This window comes from Strix aluco, chromosome 3, assembly GCF_031877795.1.
Source record: "Strix aluco isolate bStrAlu1 chromosome 3, bStrAlu1.hap1, whole genome shotgun sequence".
In the NCBI taxonomy this organism is placed as follows: domain Eukaryota; kingdom Metazoa; phylum Chordata; class Aves; order Strigiformes; family Strigidae; genus Strix; species Strix aluco.
The window spans coordinates 52735809-52758568 of record NC_133933.1 but is presented as its reverse complement, the minus strand read 5'-3'; the positions used below and the strand labels follow the sequence as shown (position 1 = coordinate 52758568).

The 22760-nt window shown below is 37.8% G+C and overlaps 1 protein-coding gene across 24 annotated transcripts in view; it reads left to right on the top strand.

Annotated features, from left to right (window-relative positions):
• AFDN (afadin, adherens junction formation factor) overlaps window positions 1–22760 on the top strand; it is a 132896-nt gene that overhangs the window by 31336 nt on the left and 78800 nt on the right. For 16 of the 24 annotated variants that reach the window (XM_074818578.1, XM_074818586.1, XM_074818576.1 and 13 more), the window contains exons 2-8: window positions 6920–7115; window positions 8760–8875; window positions 10394–10557; window positions 13301–13461; window positions 14468–14625; window positions 21504–21615; window positions 22026–22193. In XM_074818578.1, the coding sequence (XP_074674679.1) occupies window positions 6920–7115; window positions 8760–8875; window positions 10394–10557; window positions 13301–13461; window positions 14468–14625; window positions 21504–21615; window positions 22026–22193 (1075 nt within the window). The remainder of the gene's footprint in view (window positions 1–6919; window positions 7116–8759; window positions 8876–10393; window positions 10558–13300; window positions 13462–14467; window positions 14626–21503; window positions 21616–22025; window positions 22194–22760) is intronic. The other 8 variants (XM_074818592.1, XM_074818587.1, XM_074818585.1 and 5 more) reach the window with 1 other exon arrangement.

The following is a 22760-nucleotide window of genomic DNA, read 5'->3' as shown; positions in this document are numbered from 1 at the left end:
AGAGTTATTATATTAGTCAGTCTTTCTATGTGGACAGATAGGTAATAGGAAGTAGGGAGAATGCATGTAAAGTATACAGTAAAATATTACATCAGTGATAATTCAAGGTTCACATGGGCATTCAAGCTGCGTTTATGAAAGTAAATCCTTTTTTAGGGTATGTGTTACATTTATAGACATGAATTTTGGTCTTAATTTAAGATTTTTTGTGTGGCATTTGTCGTATACTGCAGTGGGTTTTGCATTGACTTAGTTGCATTAAATTTATATTATGAAAATGTTTGTAGTGCCTCTTGTTGTGTGGTGGTTTTTTTTTTTTTTTATCTTGAGGCTTTGTTTCATATTGTAGTGGGGCTGGTTCCTAAGATGAGTTGTTTTCAGGAAAATAAAGAGGGGATTTCATTTAGTTATACTCCTTGTGTTGTGGTTTATTGATAATTCTCTCTGATAGAAAGCTCAGCTGTTGCTCCTGCTTATGTGAACATTATGGTGTGCATAAATTGTTGTGGCAAATGAGTCATTCTGTAGTGGAAAGTCTTTGTTGATCCAGGTGTCAAAGGTTTGGAAGAGGAAATAAAGCTGATGAAAATTATTTTTATAGGAGCTGTTTTTTTCATCTGTATTGTTCTTCCTCTCTTCTCTTGGAACGATTTAGGGTATTCTGTTATTAATATTAAAGCTGCACTTTTTGAAGGTGTCTGAAAAACTGTAGCTTAGCAATAACATTTCTCCACTATGTGGAAAACATTTATAACAGTTAACAGGATTTTATTTTCAAAGACTACTTGGAGTTCCTTCTTAATAGTTGTCTGTAGAGTCTGTGGACAAAAATACTGTCTGCCTTTTAGTTTCAAGTTGAGAATTCACTGCTGGGAGTGTATGCTAGAAACCTGACCCTCGTGTAATTTCAGTGCTTACTCCCTTACTGATTTAATATGCTTGGGTTTTAAAACCTTGTAAGAATTATTTAAAAAAAATTCATATATTCATTAGAATTGCAGATTTGTTGCATACTTACGGCTTTTGGAGAGGCAAAGGAAGCAATTCCATTTTACTTTGTAGACAGACAACCGGTCAGGTACAAAGGCATTACGTGAATGTTTCGGAATATCCTGCAGTGATAATACTGTTGTTATGCTGACCTGTTATATCAATATTGTGACCTGAATTCATTTGAAAGCAACTTGTGTTTGCTTTAATTCTAATTTGTGCACTGTGGAATGGTTTTATTGTGATTTATATTCTATTAGCAAAACTCCTGAATCAGTACCTGAATAATAATTGCAGTTTAGTTAGGAGTTAGTCTTCTGTAGATTTTTGCCCATAGAATTTGAATGGGGCAGGAAGAAAGATGTGGCGTTCTTAATGCTGTTTTTTGGTATTTTCTAGATGCAGTCATGCAGATTTCTGCTTGCAAGGCAGTGTTATCAATGCAGCTAAAAGAGATCAAAGATAGGCCCTTGGAGGGATTACAGATGAGGATTTCTGAAGGGAAACTTGTATATTCTCTACTGCTCAAGAGATTGAATAGTTTACAAAATGGATCGTATATAATATGCTTAAGTATTGAAGTATGTATTACTTTGTGATTGATATGGGTGGGATTGTAGTTTAAAAGCCCATGAGTATTCTTTACTTGGTTTGTGGGAATAGTGATCTTCTCATTCATTGCTGTGCCCTACATAGTGAGATAATACTCTCTCATTACCTCCTCTGACTCCTTAAAGGAGGGGTTTCCTTTCTCATATGTGAACATGGCTATGGATTACTGCTCCTGGATATTACTGCTTTGTCGGCAGAAGCCTCTCTGATTCTTCAGGAAGTCTGTGTTTCCCAGCTACAAATCCCATTGTGTCCCTTTGCAGGCTTTTTCCAAACCTCGCTTACAGCCCAGTCTTTTTACCTCTTTCTACTTCTTTTTCATATTCCTTCTTGACTAGGTTCTTATGTAAAAAGAATGGGATGATTGGAAGAAAGAGAGCTGGTTTTCTGTGGGGATTTTCTAAATACCCTTGTCTTTTCATAACTGTTAACACTTTTTGTATGTGTATGTAACCAGCCTCTGTAATCGGAGATGGAAGTTTGAGACACTTTCTCTGCCTCTTTTACTTATTTGCACTTCTGTAGAACATAACTTCGAATGAGTGATTATCTTGATTATTACTGATTACTGCTTTAAAGCAGAAATACCTATTTGACAGTAAGTAACTGGGAGCTAGATTTAAAGATCAAACCGTTTTGAGAAACAGGAGTAACTTTGCTGAAGGCTTCTGGAAAACTTTGATTGATTTGAAAACTTGTATATCACTTTTTCAGTTTTAAATGTGACTCAAGAGATCTGTGTGACTGTTATGTATTAAAGTTTGTTTGCTTCCTGCTTTTGTAGCACTCCTTTTCAGTTGATGATGGTCTGAGGTCATTGAGGAGGATGTCAGAGGAGGGCGATAGCACTGAGAACGCAGGTGTTTTCTAAGAATGTTTCATCAAAGCTTTTCACAAGATTTTGTAGAATTTTGAAGTCTTTTCATATTGTGAAAGTGTTGTTTCAAGTGTGCCATTCTGATGCTTTCATGTGTTTCTATTTTCTCTTTCTAAAGATACACTTTTGGAACATTCAACCTGTTGGTTTTGAAGCAGTTAACTGCCTGTCATTGACTTTATGCAAAAAGTCATAACTAGGTAGTTAAAGCACTTTTCTCTTTTTTGTGCCTAATGAAGAGGTGATACAATTTACTTTTCTTTGTAAAACCAAGACTGGCAATTTCTTATTATGGTAAGTTGGAATAGGATGTACTTTTGAATAGGATATACTTTTTGAAACTAAATTCTTCTGATAGTGATAAAAAAGAATAATTAGGCTTTGTATTTGAGGAAAATGGCCTTTATGATTTGAAAGGTTTGAAAAGAGCTGACTTTTGCTAGGTGCTCTTTAAAATATATATTGCAGTGTAGGTGATGAGAATTAAAATTTTGTGAAAATTGTCTGTGCTTGTGTAGCTGAAGGCTGTTCTGTATCCTCACATTCCTACATCGGGGAGCCATGGACTTGCACAGCAGATACATAAAATATCCAAAATGTGATTAGATGAGAAAGCTAAAATTGTTTATGATGCATATAAACTGCCGAGAGGAACTTAAGACCATTCATACAATTATGTAATTAGTCACTTTTGAAATCCAGAAAACAACTTCTTGGTAACTTAGAACTGGTAGCTCTTGTCTTTAGAGAAAGGTGTTTTTAAGAGATTTGTAAATGTTTTGGGGAGATTTCTCCACTTATAAGGATATGTTAGGCAGTCACAGATATTTCTGTGTCTATTTAGTTTAGGACAAGTGATTTTTACACTTTAGCCTCTTCTCTTGACACAAGTCCATGTTACAGACTGCAGTGAACCTGCCTGGCGGTCTTGCCAAAGAAATTCAGGAATGAGTGAGTTTGAGGATGAAATGTAGCTCTGAAAAGTAAATGCTTTAATGCAGAGGTAGAATGGAGAGTGGAAATTTAAGTGTGGTGCCTACCTTGTTGTCTTAGTGTGAGTGGTGGCATCAGTCTCTGTGTGTGTTACTGATCTGCTAAGCACTGGCCAGAAAGTTGTGTGTCTTGAACTGGAGATATATATATATATATACACACACACACGTGTGTGTGTGTAAATACATGTAATAATAATGAAGACTAGAGGGTTTGTTGTTGTTGATTTTTTTTTTCTTTTTGCAATCTCCTACTTTCCTAATTTTTTGAAATGTGAAACCAGTTACTTCCATATCACTGTACACTTTTATTTAAATACTGTTATACTCTAGCACTGCCCAAAGGAACAGTTTGGAACTTAGTGGAAATGAAACACTAAACTAACTAGAGCTTTATATTGGGAAGTTTTGCAGTCTATCTTTTTTTTTTTTTTAATGGAAAAGTTTGGAAAATTGAACACAGGAGACAGTGGCTGGGCAGGCATGGACTGTGGGAACACAGGGTGAGAAGCCACTATAGAAGAGCATGGGGGGAAATGGACAGTCAGTGGTCAGTGCATTCAGTTGTTTTAATATCTAGATTGTCAAAGCAATGAAACAAAACTCAAGTGATGATTCTTCAGAGGAACACATTACTTCTTCTTTAAGAGGAAAACAAAACTTGGCTTTATACTAGCATTGTATCTTGAGTATTTAGAAAGCAGTTTTGTCACCTGTCTGCTTTTCTAGTGTCTGGAAGTAGAAATAAGTTTTAGCGATAAGACTTTAATAATAATAAACCCATGGTAATCTAGAGCTTCTTGAATTGTTTTCTAGATCTTCTCTGAATGGATCTATGTTGCATTCCCTTGCTCTTGAATCTCTGCTGTGTTGTAGAGAATTAAAAAAAATCTATAGGATTGAAAGCATGGCTAATGGACAGTGGTATGTGTCCTCAGTAAAATAATTTCTTCTTCTTGGAAAAAAAAATATTAAAAAGTCAACTCAAACCATACCCATGTATAGGAATTCACACAATATGTAAAGCCTGAAAAAAGACATTAGCAGTGTGCTCATTTTCTCTTTCAACTCTTGCTTCAGCAGTACCTTGAGATGGTGGTGGGGAAAACCTTGTGTAAGGGGAAATAAATGTTATAAATGGGATATGATTATGCTTCATGACACTTTTCAGAAAACTCATGTGTCGTCTTATTTGCTTTGTATCTGTATTCATTGTTGAAAATCTTGGAAAGGCTGCCCCACCAAGAACATTTTATGGGTAACTCATCAGAGGAACACTCTCTCAGATCGGCATTTGTTAAGAGTTTAGAGAAATAATGGACCACATGAAAGCATGTTGCTAGAACTAGACAATGTTCATCCAATAACTCTATAGAAAGTGAGGGATGAAATAATTTTACTAAGTGGCATCTAATGTCTCCTTTAGCTAGACATCTTTAAGTCATTGGATATGAATGATGTGTGAGGCCAGTATTAAAAGGACGTTTACTCAGGATGTTGTCTGTGCTGATTAGAAACTACAGTAACATACAGAATTCATGGATACAGGGTAATTATAATTGATTGTGGAAAGATCAACAGAGCTTTGAGAAAATAAGTTGTACCTCAAAACTTTTGAAGCTCACTGAAGGAGTTAGCAGGAACACATGTTAAGGAAGTTCCAATTTGCTATGGTAGGTAGGATTTCCAGAAGTCATTCAGTAGCCTTCTGAATGAGAGATGTAAGTCCTCCTATGGATAATTACCTAATAATTGGAGTTAAGTAATTAGAGACAAGAAATGAAGTGAATAGGATGCTTTTCAGAGGTGAGTAGTAGCTGTTACAAAAATATTGAGGGTAGAAGAATTGAGACCCACCTTTGAGTAATTGCATTTAAGTCCAGAGTGGATGAGGAGGTGACAGTTAAGATGAAGTGGAGCATGTGGCACCTGTAACTCCTTGCAGGAAGGAACACTACTTTGGGATTACAATAGCTAGTTCTGTGGGAACATCAATTTAGGCTCAGAAAGATTAATTACATAAATGGTTAGGATAACAACAGAGAATAAAACAAAATCAGCCATTGGCTAGGTCAAAGATGGATTTACATTTGACTGCTGTGTTGGCACAGGCTTGGAAGTGCCCTGGGAAGGACAGTGCTTACTGCTGTGTATCTGGATGATGGAGATGTTTGTCTTAGTGTAGGTTATAACACTTTTCTTTTTTTCTTGTTTTGTCTTTTTTTTTTTTTTTTTTTTTGAGAAGGTCTTCTGAATGATGGAGTAGCTTCAGTAAATATCTCAGGTTCTTTGCTGTTCAGAGAAACATTGCGATGTGTTTCATGTCATCAGATGTAGTACTGGAAAGGGCTGTGCTTAGCATGAAATCTACGACTACATTTGATACCTGAGGATATATCTGTTTCAAAGCCTCTAGAAAGTGAAGACGGGAGCAGTGATTGTTAAATTGTAGAGTAAATTTAGCAATATCAACTAGGACGCTTGAATCTTCTTGATTCCCTCTGAGTGCAGGGCCCCATGAGTGCTAGATTTATTCAAGAGGCAAGAATTGGCCAAGTGGAGACTGCTGGGGAACTAAAATTTGAATTTGGTGTCCTTGTTCAGATCAGTAATGGAGTTGTATGAGCAGCCAGTATCCTCCTGCAGTTTGGTAGGCTGGAGTGGAAGTCAGGATGCTGATGGCTAAGGAAAATATTTGAGGATGTGAATTTACAATAGTTCGAACAGATTGATGTTGCAGCTGTGGTGTAGCCACCTGGTTAACAGTTGCAGTCCCTTTGTTCCCTTCCTTTCACCTTGTGTTGGTACTGGAGCTTCTCTTCCCTCCCAGAGTGTTTAGACAGCTGTACCAAAGACTAACCTTTCTGAACATATAAAATGAATAAATCAAATCATTAACTTTTTGAACAGGCTGTTTCTGGGGCAGATGCCAACATAAGAGAGAGAAGCACATGAAGGGGGGGAAAGAGAAGAGAAAATATGATGCTTAGGACTGCTGTGACAGAAGGCTGTTCTCTTTCAGACATGCTGTTCCTTGAGCATATTTAGCTTGGACTCTTATAGACCTGGGATACAGGGGCCTGATCTGGATAACAAAATACATTGAGACTAGTCAAAAATGCGTTTCTGAGCTTAAAAAAAAAGTTTTTATTAATTCTCCTTCAGGTAAACCTGACAATAGCTGTAAATTGGAATACTTAAAAATTCAAGTTTTAAATATTTCCAGTAATGTAGAGTACTCGATATCTTTTTACAGAATATGTTTGTTTTTTTCAAGTTTATGGTGTCCTAGTTAGTAAATTCTGCTGTCCTCAAAATTTTGAAAACCAGTGCATTATTTGAATGTCTTATATTTTCATAATATGTTTGTAACTAATAAATAATAAAAGAATTCTGAACCTTATAACTGTTAGCCAGTACTCAGATTTGTATTTTTATTTCTTTACAGGATCTGGAGTTTCATGGAGTAATGAGATTCTACTTTCAAGACAAAGCAGCTGGAAATTTTGCAACAAAATGTATCCGTGTCTCTAGTACTGCCACAACACAAGATGTGATAGAAACTCTTGCAGAGAAGTTTCGACCAGACATGCGAATGTTGTCATCCCCTAAATACTCACTTTATGAGGTGCATGTCAGTGGAGGTTAGTATTTATTCATGAAGTCTTTCCTGCATCCACACCACCTTCCTATCCACCTCAAGCGAAAAATATCTTCAGGTTCGCCCCCAGCTTCTGAACCTCGTAAGACTTGGGTTTTTTGTTCCTAAGTGCATTGCTACTAATTGTTACGTGGGGGAGTGGTATTTCAAAATGAAAGTGCGCATATCAGGCCTGCGGTTTATTTAAGTTTTGATTATGATCTATTAAATACTGTATTTGACTTCCTGTTAATTTGTTGACATTTGTGAGAGAGTTGCTACTTTTAGGACTAGTAGGTGAAGACTAAATTTATAGTGGAGGAATAGGAGTGTTAAATTGGAGCGCTTAAGAGTACATCCTCAGTTTTTTGGTGTTGTGGGCCTTTGATAGGTAGCCTTATAATGCATGTTCCTTTACTGCTAAATTAGTGGAAGCTCAACATAGTATTGTTTGAAGCTGCTGTGCTTCTTAAACAGATCCTTTCATGTTACCCGTGAAGAACTTAGATACCTAAATAGCTATTTGATGCTGCTAGCATTTGTGTCTCCCCACCCCAGTAGAAAGCTTCAGGTTGGAAGGTGGTAGTGGGTGGTGGTGGTGGTAGAGACAGGAATAGGAGAAACTAGCTTTTTGTTGTGCTTTTTCTTTTTTGTACTTCAGAAGCTTACATGAGTGGTTTAACTACCTTTAATTCTGCTTTTGAAAGACAGAAAATAATTTCATTTGAGATAGAGAATGGAAATTTATTGTGATATGTGTCACTTTTCATGGTCTACAAATGATGACTTGATGTGAATTATGTGGGATTAGGGAAAAGTGCATGTGTCATCATGAATTTAAGCAATGAATAGTATGTGGTTTTTGTGCTTTAGGTTTCTTTAAAAATCTGCTAGCAATGTTACCTGTAGTCAAAGTGGTTTCCTTTGTAGAGCAAGTTCCTGATGTTTAAAACGTGGCTCAGGAGAGGCACCTTGTTCAGTAGGAGTGTTTCTCATTACAATAAAATGTAACTGCAAACACACCATTGTCTCGCTATGCATGTGTATTGTCTCCTATTTCTAGAAGGGAGATCACATGGCAAAACTTCTTTAATTTTTTTAACCACTTTAGATTTTTTTTTATATTCATAAAATAGATATAGTACCCTAAATGAAATTTTGTCTAGTATATGTGCATAATGGATTTTTTTTTTTTAAATTTTGTAATCTGGTTTATTTTTGTGCAGACTTTCCAGAATAGTAGTTCTTGGGCCACAATCAGACTGGTTAAATTTGAAGTAAGGAAAACGAGTATTTGGAAATCTCATGAAGTTAGAAAGTTTGAGACATTATAACTGTAGATGTAACTTCTCCTCTGGAGTGATAATTTTGTGTTCCCAGACTTAGTTCTGACAAAGGAGGTATGCAAGACTACTTTATGTGGACCTTCAGATTATGTGGATAGAGGGAATACACATAGGCTGGTTGATAGAAAGGGGACACATACGTTTCTACCTCCCCAAGCTTTCTGTCCCTGTGTTTAACAGGGAAACATGAACTGAAGTGTACCGTTCAGCAACCTTTCATTTTTTTAAGAGCATAACTTGTTTCTAAATGTCTTTGCTCTTGAGGTGCTAAGTAACTGTTATTGTTTTTCATTTTTTTGAAGAAGAAAGAAGATTAGATGTAGATGAGAAGCCTCTTGTTGTACAGTTAAACTGGAACAAAGATGATCGAGAGGGAAGATTTGTTCTCAAGAACGAAAACGATACGCTTCCTCCAAAGGTGAGTCTTTAAGGAGTATGCTAGTGGTAACAGCAGTTTCAAAATGTGTGGGACTTGCTTATATAGCAAAACGTAATTGCTACTTTTCTAATTCCTGAAAACAACTGGTGATGATGACCTTTGATATCTGGAGCAAGTATTTCGAAATACTTAAACTGTATCTTTACAACACAGCATTTTTGTGATCTTTCAGATGGCTAATGATGCTTTGATCCATGTAGCTGTCTAATACTGGAGCATGTAATGCCCAGAGAACTTAAAGCATGCTTTGTTCTAATATGATGAATTAAAAATTTCCTCAAATACTATATGATGCCATACACCTAGGAGGTAATCCTGCCTCTTTCAGAGCCTTTTCAAAGGGGATGCTAGAGGGAGTTAGGTAACTAAAAATTGTTAGCTCCCTAGGTAACATTCTGTTTCTTAACAAAACTGATGGAAGACTGTTTCCTCTTGGGGAGGTTTTTGTTTTCCTTCCAAATGCAAAATGAGGGACATGTGAACATCAGCCATATAAAAGCTTTTTTTTTATATTAGTGATTTAAACATTAAATTAGATCAGACTTTGGCTCCTGAAGTTATATAATTATATGTATTATATCTAACTTGGATGCTTATAGCTATGGAAAACATGCTGTTCAGTGTGGGCTATCTTCAGACAAGTTTTTCACCTTGGGCTGAGCCCTGAATTTTGTTTGCTCTTGGAATTAGAGCTTCTTAATATTAAAGGTGCTTTGGGTATAGGTACATGAGCTATTCTTACACTGTGCTTTTGACTGCAGGATACATCCATGTTAGAGGTGGGGAGAGAAAATTAATGATGTCTTGCACTACATCTACCAGACTTGCTACCTCTATTCATTGAATTAAGTAATCTTCATTCTTCCTTCTCTGTGTTCTTCACTTCCTGATAGAAGCAAAAACCCCTGCATCTTCTTTCTCTCATCTTCTGTTATTTTCTCTACAGAAGGCAAATGAGCCTAGGATTACAGGTATCTTGTGTATGCAAGGAGCAGGAATTGGAGAAGAGAACACTGGAAGGACAACTCAGAAAAGTACACCATAGGGGAAATGTCCTCTTTAATATTTTTCTTTCTGCAGGTTTTTCTTATCTGATGCTCCAACACAGTTTTCTTGAGAACAGATTAAGTGCAGTGTTGTTTTGTGAAGTATTTTTACTGGGGGGCAGAAATTTGTTTTTCAGCCTTCAGTTAATCTTTGAGGCCAAGTTTGATAGTAGGCATTATTCAAGTAAAATTCTGCTGTTTCTTCGCTTTCTTGAATACAGGGTGCTTAATCAGTTCATACCTGCTTTGGAATATGAAATTATTTTTGCCTTCTATGTTATTATGGAGAGTAGTAGTACCATCCCTGTGTAATAGGCTATTGTTGCCTGCAGTATTGTTTTTGTGTTAGTGATGCTGTGTCTTAATCAGATTTATCTGGAAAGTTAAAACCAATACTAACTTTTCATTGGACTAAAAATGATGGCAGTTGTTTTAAACTCATTTATTTCAGAAGGCTCAGAGTAATGGCCCTGAAAAACAAGAAAAAGAGGGAGTAATTCAGAATTTCAAACGAACTCTCTCAAAAAAAGAAAAAAAAGAAAAAAAGAGGCGTGAAAAAGAGGCGTTGCGACAAGCATCAGATAAAGATGATAGACTTCTTCATGGGGATGATATGTAAGTGTTTTAAACTTTGATCAGTTCATATAACCTACATCTTACCTGAAAGAATTCCCCCTCTTTACCAAATAAGTTGTTTATTTCAAAAGTAAGTAGTTGGCATGGGTGCAATATCATCATAAACCAAAATGTGGTGGCAGTTTCTGTGGTTTGTATGTACATTTTGCTGCAAGGTTTGTTCTTAAACCATGAAATAAGTTTGGTTTTTTTTTTCCCACCTTTGTGTCCTTGTACAGAAATTGACACATGCTTGGTGACATGGACTTTCCCCACTATGTTTATTTTTAAGCATTTAGTCTAGAGTGGGTTTATTCCTCTCCCTATGTTTGATTGTTCTTTTGCCAGAAAATCTAGTATGTGTAGGTATTTGTATTTAACTTACCACCTGACTATCAGTTTGTTTTTCTCTGAGACACATTTTGGTAGCCAGTCTTCTTGGTTCTTCAACTTTTGCTCCCAAATCTGCTGCACCTTAATCATTGAGACAGGCAGGACATATATCAATCCTTGTACAGAAATCTGGAGCACAAGAGTCAGGCATGAATAACTAGCATGTAGAGCTATGTTGAGGTTTGAACTCACCCGGCAGCCAGTCACCAGGTGGCCAGCCGTTCACCTTCCCCCACCCCGGTGAAATAGGGGAGGGACAAAAAGAAGAAAATTCGTAGGTTGAATAAAAAGAAAGAATTTACTAAATATAACAAGAGAACAACAGTAACAATAGCGAGTCCAAAAGAAACCGGTAAAATGCAGCCAGCACCCCACGCACCGGTTTGAGCCCACCTGCCTGTATACACTGGACATGACATCACATGGTACAAAATACTCCAATGATCGATTGGGACCGGCCCTCTAGCTGTGCTCCCTCACAACCCAAGGAGAGTTAACTCTATCCTGGCCCAAACCAGGACAAGCTAGAAAGCTGAGAAAGGTCTACATTAAATTAACCTTTGTCTCTGTACTAGATTCTGCAAGTTTCATATGCAGTACACCAGAAAAAAAATTGTTAAGGATGGATTTTTAACATACCCAGAAAGAAAATGAATTGTGAATACATATTAATAAGAGATTCTCAGAGATTAAATAAATTAAGTGACTGGTTGACATATAATAGAGGATTTAGCTGCTCATCTTGATTTTTTTTTTTTTTTTTAATAATTACTTTTGGATTTTTTTGAGTTCATGATTGGTTCTTATATGTATAGTGCCGCTCTGCATGAATATGTGTCGTGGTTTGAGCCCAGAGGGCAACTGAACACACCACGAAGCCGCTCACCCTTCTCGGGAATGGGAAGAAGAAAATAAAGCAAAAGGCTCAGGAATTGAGATAAGGACAGGGAGGGCTGACTCACCTATTATGGTCATGGGCAAAAGACAGACTTGTTAGGGAAAGAAAAAGGACATCAATTTAATTCAGACACTAACAACAACAACACTTAACAGACAGACTAGGACAGTGAGAAACATTACCACATCTTAAAAACACTTTCCTCCACCCCTCCCTTCTTCGCAGGCTCAGCTTTGCTCCCAATATCTCTACCTCCTCCACTGCAGAGGGCAGGGAATGGGGTTACTGTCAATCCCACCACTCTTTTTTTCCTCGGGGGGGGAGGACTCCTCTCACTCTTCCCCTGCTCCTGCGTGATGTCTCTCTCATGGGAGACAGTGCTCTGTGAACTTTCTCAGATGTGAGTCCTTCTCACAGGCTGCAGCGTTTCCTGAGCTGCTCTGGTGTGGGTCACTCCCACATGTTGCAGTCCTCCCAGCGCCGAACTACAACAGCAGAGGCTTCTTCCTACAGAGTCCCAGCCTTCTTTGGGCTCCGTCACCTGCTCTGCCGTGGGACCCCCCACGGGCTGCAGGTGGGCATCTGCTCCACTGGTGACCTCCATGGATGGCAGGGAGGGGTGGCCCTGCCATGTCACCACGGACTGCAGGGAGGCTCTGCACTGACGCACCTCCTCCCCTTCCTCTCCCTTTCCTCCACTGACCTCAGTGTTTGCATAGGTGTCCTCCTCAGCACCTCCTCACAACTTCTACTCCACCTCTCAGGTTCCCCTTCTTAAATACGGTATCACAGAGGCGCAGCCGCCATCACTAATTGTCTCAGCCTTGGCCAGAGGTGGGTCTGAATTGGAGCCAGGGGAGCTTCAAGAAGGTTATCACAGGGGGTCACTGTTGTAACCCCCTCCCCAACTACCAAAAACCCTGCCATACACACAAACCCAGCACAATATGTTTGCAATATTCTTCAGATGTCAGCATGATCTTGCAGTATTCTGTGCCGTTACTTAGCCTGATCTTATTTAAGTGCATTAGCAAAAGAAAAATCATGAGCTGTAAGCACATGCTAACCCTGCTTCCACATGATTTGCAATATTGTAAATCAGAATAAAGTTAGGGCTATAATGTAAAGTTTCTTTAATGCCCTCCCCTTCCCTTCCCTCCCCACTGCTTGCCCCTGCCCGAGACCTAGGCGGCCTTTTTTTTTTTTTGCCTTTAAGAACTAGCAACCATCAATACTTAATTGGTTGTTGTCTATTTCAGGTGAGCATGGGTACACGAACGGTGTTAATCCTAGCAAAAGTGAAGTTCATGCAGAAACCATCTTACAGTAACTTAATTGATCTCCTATGTGTATGGATTCTACTTGCTTTTTGCCTTTTATGAAGTTATGACAATAGATGTATTTGAAGCTATTAATAACAATGTCTTCTTTTTATTTAAACTAACTTGGCAGTGAGAATTCTCGCCTTGCAGCTGAGGTTTACAAAGATATGCCTGAGACCAGCTTCACTCGCACAATATCCAATCCCGAGGTGGTTATGAAACGGCGCAGACAGCAAAAGCTAGAGAAGAGAATGCAGGAATTTCGTAGTTCTGATGGCAGACCTGACTCAGGTACTTAGATTTCTTCTGGTTAAGTTCTTAATAGTAAAGTGTTTACTGAGAGAGTGTTAAGGCCAGCAGCTCCTGTAAATTTGACTTCTGCTTTCTCCAACATTTTTTGTACTTCATGGCTAATTTATCTATGGTGTAACTGAATGAAGGATTTGTCTAGGTAAGATTCCACAGGAGTGTGTTCTGTGATGAGTGCGAGTCAAAGCTTTCAGTGATGGGCACATTGATGGGAGAGAATATGCTCATTGATCTTGCTAATAGTGCTAAACTGGGAAAGAAGAAAGGACAGAGTTAGACTGATTAAACTGACAAAGTCTTCTGAAATAAATGTCACGCATTTTACTAAGAACAAGCTGAATGACCTGAATGTAAAAATGCAATCAGTAGCACAAATACAGGATGGCAAGGAGTGATTGTCCAGGTCTGCACAAAGGGTTCTGGTAGATCTTGTGAATATCAGTGATCAAGGATTTCACGTTCTAGGGAGTGGGGATACAACAACAGTGGTTGTATAAACATCAGCATTACATGAACAAATGAAGCAATTTTAGTACTGGTAAAATCTCAAATTATGTATTCTGTCCATGGAAGAGTAGTGAAGGAGGAGTTAGGAGTGTAGAAAACACTGCCTGTGAGGGAAATCTTAAATAGTCTTTTTAAAGAGAGGGGCGATTCCTGAAGGTTAGCACAAACATTCTGTCAAGATGGGAAAGGTCAGTTCTTCATCCAGTTGTTGTCACTGTTTCATTTTAACTTCAGGTAATATTAAGAATGGTGAAGCACTGAGGAAAAGACTTGCTTAGAGAAATTAGGAAAGCATCACTGGAGGTTTTTACCAGCAGCGGAGACAAATATATTTTGGGGATGTTATGTAACTTTTATTAGTGGCTTGACTAAATGATTTCTGAAGGGGTTCATTCTTATATTCTGTTAAAAATATAATAAATGGCTGCATGTCTGTCATTTTATTCTCTGGTAGCATTGTTAATTAAATTTTGTTTCCAAGGTGGGACACTGAGAATTTATGCAGACAGTTTAAAACCAAATATACCGTACAAGACAATCCTGCTGTCCACTACGGATACTGCAGACTTTGCAGTTGTTGAAGCACTGGAAAAATATGGTCTGGAGAAGGAAAATCCTAAGGATTATTGTATTGCTCGTGTAAGTGAAGTTACTAAGTCACAATCTTCTCATGCTTTTTATTTGGTTTTGTTCATTGCAGTAGCTTTAAAACTAAATGGAAAGACTGGTAGTTCTGTGGCTAACTTTTTTGGTTTTGTTTTTGGTTTTTTTTTAAATATAACAGCCTTGAGAATTCAGAACTGATTTGTCAGGTTTTTTTGTTTTTAAAACCTAAATCTTCCAGTCTTACTAAGTCATTACTTGCTACATAGATAAACATTAATAATGAAAGTAACGTATTTCTGTATTTGGCACTGTGGTTTTATACCACTAAGTGTGCTTATGGTTCACAGATGTATCAACTAATAGTTAATCTTGTGGATACCAAACTTTGTCAGGTTGTGCACATAGCTATTCCCCTGAACTGAGAGTGTGTGCTCAGAGGCAAAAGTGCTGAGGTGAAAAAAGTATGTGTTACGTGCTGTTGCCTTATGCTTTCAGTGGTAGCTTACCCTCATTACAGATCAGAAAAGATGAAACATATAAGTGAAACTTACACTTATTTTCAGAATTTAATTATTTCAGGAGTTCTAAATTAATTGTATCGAATCGGTGTTTCTGAGAGGTATGGTTTTACCAAAAAGTCCCATGGGCAGTGCTGGTTAAAGGTTACAAACTTCTGTTCATAGCATCTTCTGAAGGAGCTTTGTGAGGCTTGAAAACAGTCATCCTTGTTTGAGTCCAATCTTTGATTACATTTCTGGCTCTTAGTTGTCTAATAAACTTGGATTCATTGCTCCTTAAAACGAAGAAAGAAAGGGAAAACCGTTTGTGTCTCATCATACTGTGCTCTCTTCCCCTGCCCCTTCCCCAGTGCTTAAAGTGCCACTGGAAGACAGTAAGGAAGCTTGTATTATTTGCTATTCCCCGCACCTCCCAGCTGCTCTAAAGGATGTGGATGTATTTTTGGTCTTAAAGGTGCTTTCCGATTTGTTTTGTATGCTATCTTTGAGTAACTTTAGTGTCTACTTCTGCTGTGCTTACAGCCTCTAGTAGTATTACTATTACAATTCTAGCTGGGAATTGACATGTTACTCTAATGTTGTTCTAATTAATAAGGAAACCAAACAGTGGTAGTTCTTTTGTAGTTTCACAGCAGCAAACTAACCTTAGTTTTTATTGTTTCAGCAGTTTTGTCTTAGTTCTAGACATATTTTTAATGAAGTTCTGGACATTTTATCCTTGTCTTCATTAACCTGTAATTGGGGTCTCAACTGTGAAAGTTAATTTTACTTAACTTCAGTAAAATTTTACGTAGGTTTTTATTACAGAGGGGACTAATTTTATAAATAATAGTTTGGGGGTTTTTATGACAGCGTATTAAAAATTGATTTTTAGTTTTGACTGTGAAGTATTTTCTGTGTGTAGTTTTAATTATGGCAATTATCTTCATGTTGTGGGTTCTATAAATTCATGATTTTCAGCCATTGATCTTCTTAAATAGGCTGCTGACTTGACACGTTCATTTTTCTGCTGGTTCGAGAGAATTGTGGGCTACAGCAGAGACATTGTGACTGAATTTAGGAGGCAGTTTTGCATCAGTCTGTTTAGTTCAGAGTTAGAAGGTATTATGATGTATTATGAAATATTTATATTTTAGAGAATTTATTGAACTGATTGCACACTTACCAGTGAAACTATTGCAAGTCGCTATGGTGGTGGTGGTGCTGTTCTCTTTCACCTCCCCCTGTTCTCTGATCTTGTGTGGGGATGTTTAATGTGGGGATGTTTAATGTAGAAAATAGTCTGAGGAGTGTTGCTTTGATCTTGGGAAAGATTAACAAAGTCTTTGCTGTAAAGCAAATTGATTTAAATTAGTTTTCTGGAAAGCACTTCTGGAAATATTTTGTCTTTTCTGAGCAACATATCTTCTTGATATAGTAAATTTCTATACTGACATAAGTTGTATGCTTACATTTACATTTGAAATATGTGAGTGGTCTTCATTGTCTAATAGCAGATCTTTTTTATACCTTTAACTGTAGAAGACCTTACTGTTTTGCTCAGGCCTAGTCAGCATGAGTTTATGAAAGGCAGGTCCTGCCTGACAGACCTGATCTCCTTCTATGACAAAATGACCCGAGTATTGCATGAGGGAAAGGCTGTGGATATTATCTACCTGGATTTTCAAAAAGCATTCGACACAGTTCCCCATAGAATCCTCATTGAAAAACTGGCTGCCCACGGCCTGGACGAGCGAACGGTCTGCTGGGTCAAGCACTGGCTGGCTGGCTGGTCCCAGAGAGTGGTGGTCAATGGAGCTAAATCCAGCTGGTGGATGGTCACAAGTGGTGTTCCTCAGGGCTCAGTGTTGGGACCATTTCTGTTCAACATCTTTATTGATGATCTTGATAAGGACATAGAGTGTATTATCAGTAAGTTCGCAGATGACACCAAGTTAAGCGGGAGTGTCGATCTGCATGAATATAGGGAGGCACTACAGAGAGACTTGGATAGATTGGATCAGTGGTCCAACGTTAACAGGATGAGCTTCAACAAGGACAAATGCCAGGCCCTGCACTTGGGCCACAACAAGCCCATGCATGGCTACAGGCTTGGGGAGGTGTGGCTGGAGAGCTGTCTGGAAGAAAAGGATCTGGGTGTTATAATTGACAAGGAGCTGAACGTGAGCCAGCAGTGTGCCCAGGTGGCCAAGAAAGCCAACGGCATCCTGGCTTGTATTAGAAATAGTGTGACCAGCAGAAGTAGGGAGGTGATAGTCCCCCTGTACTCTGCACTGGTGAGGCCACACCTTGAGTATTGTGTCCAATTTTGGGCACCTCAATACGAGAGAGATATCGAGGTGCTGGGACGAGTGCAGAGGAGGGCAACGAAGCTGGTGAAGGGCCTGGTGAATAAATCCTATGAGGAGCGAGTGAAGGAGCTGGGACTGTTCAGTTTGAGGAAGAGAAGGCTGAGGGGAGACCTCATCACTCTCTACAACTACCTGAAAGGACATTGTAGAGAGGTTGGTGCTGGTCTCTTCTCACAGGTAATTAGCGACAGAACAAGTGGGAATGGCTTTAAACTGCAACAGGGGAGGTTCAGACTGGACATTAGAGAAAAATTTTTCACAGAAAGAGTGGTCAGACAGTGGAATAGGCTGCCCAGGGAGGTGGTGGAGTCACCATCCCTGGATGTGTTTAAGGGTCGTTTGGATGAGATGTTGGGGGATATGGTGTAGGGGAGAACTTTGTAGAATAGGGCTGATGGTTGGACTCGATGATCCCAAGGGTCTTTTCCACCCTGAATGATTCTGCGATTGTAGTTGACTGAAATCTACTTGGCTTTTCTCAGTGCCTCTTGCTTGGGTTTCAATTTTATAATCCTTCTTTTTTTAATAGAGTATTTTTAACTTAAATTTAAAATCTACTTCTTGTCAAATACTTTATGAAGTTGCTTTCCTTGCTTGAAATGCTAGAATATCCTAGCTTTAGCCTGATGTGTCTTTCATCACTGTTTTCTTGTTTGGAAACTCACAGTGCTAAGGTGTCACGGCCATTGGTACTCCTTTACGCTGGAGTCTCATAGCTGTTCTTCACCCCGGTAGGGTTTTTGCCCCTATTCTTCTGACAGTTCACAGTCTTCTGGGAAATAAAAATCTATTGTGTACATGTTCCTATTCTTTACTTTTTGTTGGGTTTAAAGCAGTGTACAGTGAAATGTATAACTTCAGTTTCTTATTAGTAGGGATTTTTAAATGTGTTATTCTCTTTGGGTGGCAGGTGAAGTGTCTTCCTTGAAGACTTAAGCAGTTGACATTTACTTAACTATTAAGACAGATTTTAAGATATATGACAAGACAAGGCTGCATAAGTACCTGTAATAAAGTTCACTTCTGAAGTTTCAGTTGAAAGATGAACACTGTGAGAATTTTCTCAACACTTATCATTAACAACTTTTATTGTAAATGGCAATTTCTTGTCAGTTGCTTGCTTTCGTACCTTGGTTTGCAGTGTATCGGGCTGTAGCTTTATGCCCATTTCTAAAGTGCTCTTCTGTGTAATCAAGTAAATGTAAGTTTGTTCCAATGTAAGTTTTTTTTGTTTGTTTCAGTTTGCTTGGTTTGAGTTTCCCTCAGTAATACAGGGTTCACTGCACATCTCTCAAGATGTCAAATTAGACAGTCTTACAAGCTACCTGTGCATATTCACTTAGGGCATAAGACTTGAGGCATGCAGCAAACCAGTTAACTCTTAAAAGTAGAATCTTGATTCGACTTTTGTTTTAGCATGCTCTTATTTTTTACTCGAGGATAAAGCATAAATAACTTTTTGTAATGTCAAACAAAACCATGCAGTTCACAGTAATTAGGTTTTTGATTTTGTTTTTTTTAAGAAATAGACATTACAGACACGAGGCATTAAATATTTTTTAGCAAGTTCCGTTGTTGGGGTTTTTTTCAGAGCATGTGTTCCCAACTTGTAAGGAAAATTGAGAATTAATTCATTTGAATAAGCAGATATATTAAAACATATAGTAGGTACAATATTATAGCATGAATTTTTGTGTGTGAGACTTTTGCTAAGGCTAGATCTGATAACTTCCAAGGCATTTGCTGGGATAAACAAGTAAGAGAAGGTAATACTCAAATACTTAAGCCCCCTGTGATAAGTAATAGCTACAGATCAAGTTAAGTCCTAAGTTGCATGGACTTCATTTAAATTTCATAGCTTGTATTTTCTGCATGTTTCACTGCATTTTAAATTAATAAATATAGGTTGGAATGAATTTATGATAATCTGTATACGCTCATGAATGCAATTATGAGGAAGCAGAGTGTATGCTTCCTAACTATCTGTTATCAATTTGTTTCAGTTCGTAGGTTAACAACTGAAAACCTACATCCAAGACTCTTGATCTTAAGCTGGTTTTACGCATCTCCATTTCCTATGCTGTTGCAGAGATCAGAGAATGTCTGTGCCTGATCTCAGCAGTTTGTGTGGATTCAAATTCATGAAAGGATATTTAACTGCATCTTCTGTTTTTCAAAATGAAAGCAAATCTCTACCCACAAGCCAAAACCCAATCATAATATAAACTTGTTGCCATGTTTTTCCATTATTCTAAAATGTAGAATTTTACTTTATGGGTGACACTGAGGCAGCATTTGTCTAAAACAGAGATGTTTTCTAAAATGGCTTCATCATGCTTAGAAGCCTCCTGGCCTTCATAAGCTCAGATATGGTGTTTTGTGTCTTTCTGCGGGTTAGGTCACAGACTTTTTTTAAGTGAGGTATGTCTGAGCTACTGGCTCACGCTTCCTGAGAGATGGGAGGAATGGTAACTGGCTGGGAGGATGAGGGTTTAGTGACCCCTCTTCTCTAACTTGTCTAGTTTACCACTGCTGTTGTTAAGCCCAGCGCCAAGTTGGAAGTAATTTCAGGTTCAAGTAGTAGCACCTATATATTTATCTCTCATTTGTCCTCTGACTTCACTGTGTTTGGGCTTTCTTTGGTTTGCTCCCCAGTCCGGTATTGGTCAGCCCCTGGTACACATGCTGTAGCATGTAGTTCTTATGTTGTAACTATTTACCTGCTGTTTTGAGGGCTTTGGAATTTAAAAATTGTTGCTTGTTGAGTAAAGCTGGAAACACAGTGTTACTTTAATTAGCTAATCAAAATTATCCCGTAAGTATAATTGATTTTAAAAATCTGAGATGTGAAATAGAAAAGAGTAGTTTGGCAAGATAAGATTTGAGTGTAGATCTGTTTCTGTTTCCCTTCGGTTTATACATTTTAATGTTTTCCTCATTTTATAATATCTTGTCTATTTGAAAATCTAATTAAAGATAATTTAATTAGTTCTATGTTTAGTCAGGTTTTGCATAGAAAATGTTTTAGGGAAAGGCCAATGACTTGATTACATACTTTTGATTTTAAATGTGCTTGTTTCCTTCTTGGAAGAAGATGAAAGGACTTTTGAGGTGGATCTGTGAGAACTTAGTTAACACTGAAAATGGGTATGGAGAGGAGGTGACAAATAAGAGTGGAAAGCATAGTAAGATGCAGTAGCCAATAGCTGCATTACTTCAGAAGGTGTTACCTGGGTCATAGTTCAGAGATTAATTTTGAGTAGCTTGTTTAAAATAGAGCTGTCTGAATTTAAATAACATTGTTATGGTCACAAATGAGGGACTAAAATGTGTGTGCATGAAATCACAGTCTGTGTCTTCTTAAGAGTCAGAACTCGTGAATCAAGGTTTCCCCTTTCCTCTACCTTGTAAGGATATAGCTCTAAAAGGTATGAACAGTCTGTGGTTCTGTTCCCAAAGTATACTTAATTTTGGTTCTTAAAGCTAGACAGCATGAAGCACTTGTGTGAAATGCTCCAGTCATGCTCTTAGTCTCTGTGTAGTCCAGGTAAAGGTTGGGTAAGACAAGGATGCAGGAGGTATCACAGCATTTCTCTTTGCCGGTTTATCTTGCCATTTCTAAAGATACTTGCGTGTTGCATTAGCGGAATGGCATTAGCAAAATGAAAAGTTGATTCCAATGTGTGAGATGATAAAGGAAACTACAGTTTTATTTTTGTAACTATCACCTCCACAGTTATTTTTTTTTCCCTTGGCTCTTGAGAAATTGGAATAATTTTGTTTACTGGAAGATGGTCTTGTGTACCTTAAGTGTAACTTGCTTTCCTTTCTTTTTAAATATATCTGGTGTTCTGGGAAGTGTGATTTAACAGGAGGTGAGAGAGTTAAAGTCTTGGAAAGCAAAATGCATTTCAGGTTACTGAATTCTTCTGCTTTATCTCCTAATAAACAAATAAACAAAGTAATCAGAAGATATACCCCTGAATCCTCTGTTCTAATTGTCCACTAACAGCTCTGAAAACGATAATGGTTCTTTTTCTAGGTCATGCTGCCTCCTGGTGCTCAGCATTCTGATGATAAATGTGCTAAAGAAACTATTCTTGATGATGATGAGTGTCCACTGCAGATATTCAGGGAGTGGCCTAGTGATAAAGGTAAGTCTATAAAGCTTTAAGATATTTCTGTGCCTTGAGTGTTGTAAGCCATGGTGTGGACCCTCTGTAAAGTAAGGAATTGGAGCATACATTTTAAAGTGTTTTCTTTTCAGGCACTTTGAATACTAGGTGCTTTTAGAGTTACTATTAATTCAACACTGTTTATAGTAATACATCTTTAGACAGTAGAAGGGTTTTTTACATTTTAACCTAAAGTTTCTAAATTACCCACTGTGGAGAAGTATGCTGTTAATCTTTTAAATAGTTTTAACTTAAAAATAACTATGTAAAGCGTCAGGAACTTAGTAAACTGAAAGTAATCTTATGGAACACTTGCAAATTAATAGATATTGCATGTGCACTTGTTTACCAATAGTGAGACTCAAAGGATGTATAATACTGTGTTTTAGGAATACTAGTCTTTCAGTTGAAAAGACGGCCTCCTGATTATGTCCCAAAGAAATCTAAGAAAATAACCGATGGAAAGCCATTAAAGGGGAAGGAAAGAGTTGACGGGTCTGGCTATGGCTCTTGCCTTCCTCCTGAGAAACTACCATACCTGGTAGAATTAAGCCCAGGTAAGAAAATTACATTAATACATAATCATTTAGATTTTCCAAAATAAGACCTTAATTGGCAGCACAAGAAAGTCTGTTAGCAGTGTAAGTGGATGCCACATCAGTTCTTCTGATGTTAGGTTCTGAATTGGAGCTATAGACGTAAAGCTGCATATTGCTATAATACTGAAATTTTAATAGCAAATGTCTGAAGTAAAAAAAGGGGAGAAATGATTGACTAAGAGTTTGTCTCTATTAACGTGGTTTCAAGTATGAAGTTTTAAGTGTTTCAAAAACAAAAAAAAATCATTTAGTCTTCAACTTGCTTTGCATTTTGGGGTTTAAAACTTGATAGTAAGTAAAAAGTTAAGACATGTCTTGTGATTGGGGGGGGAACCAGAAAAGCAGTGTTTAAATCTGGTTTGTTTTACGTTCAGAAGTATACTGTAGCATACCTTGTAAGATATATTTGACAGTGCCATATGTGAAAAATACATTTTTTAGAAGGACAAGAACATGACTTTTTAAATCAGACTTATTTGCTAAACATTTTTCAGCCTATATGGAACCTTCAGATCACTAGCAAGG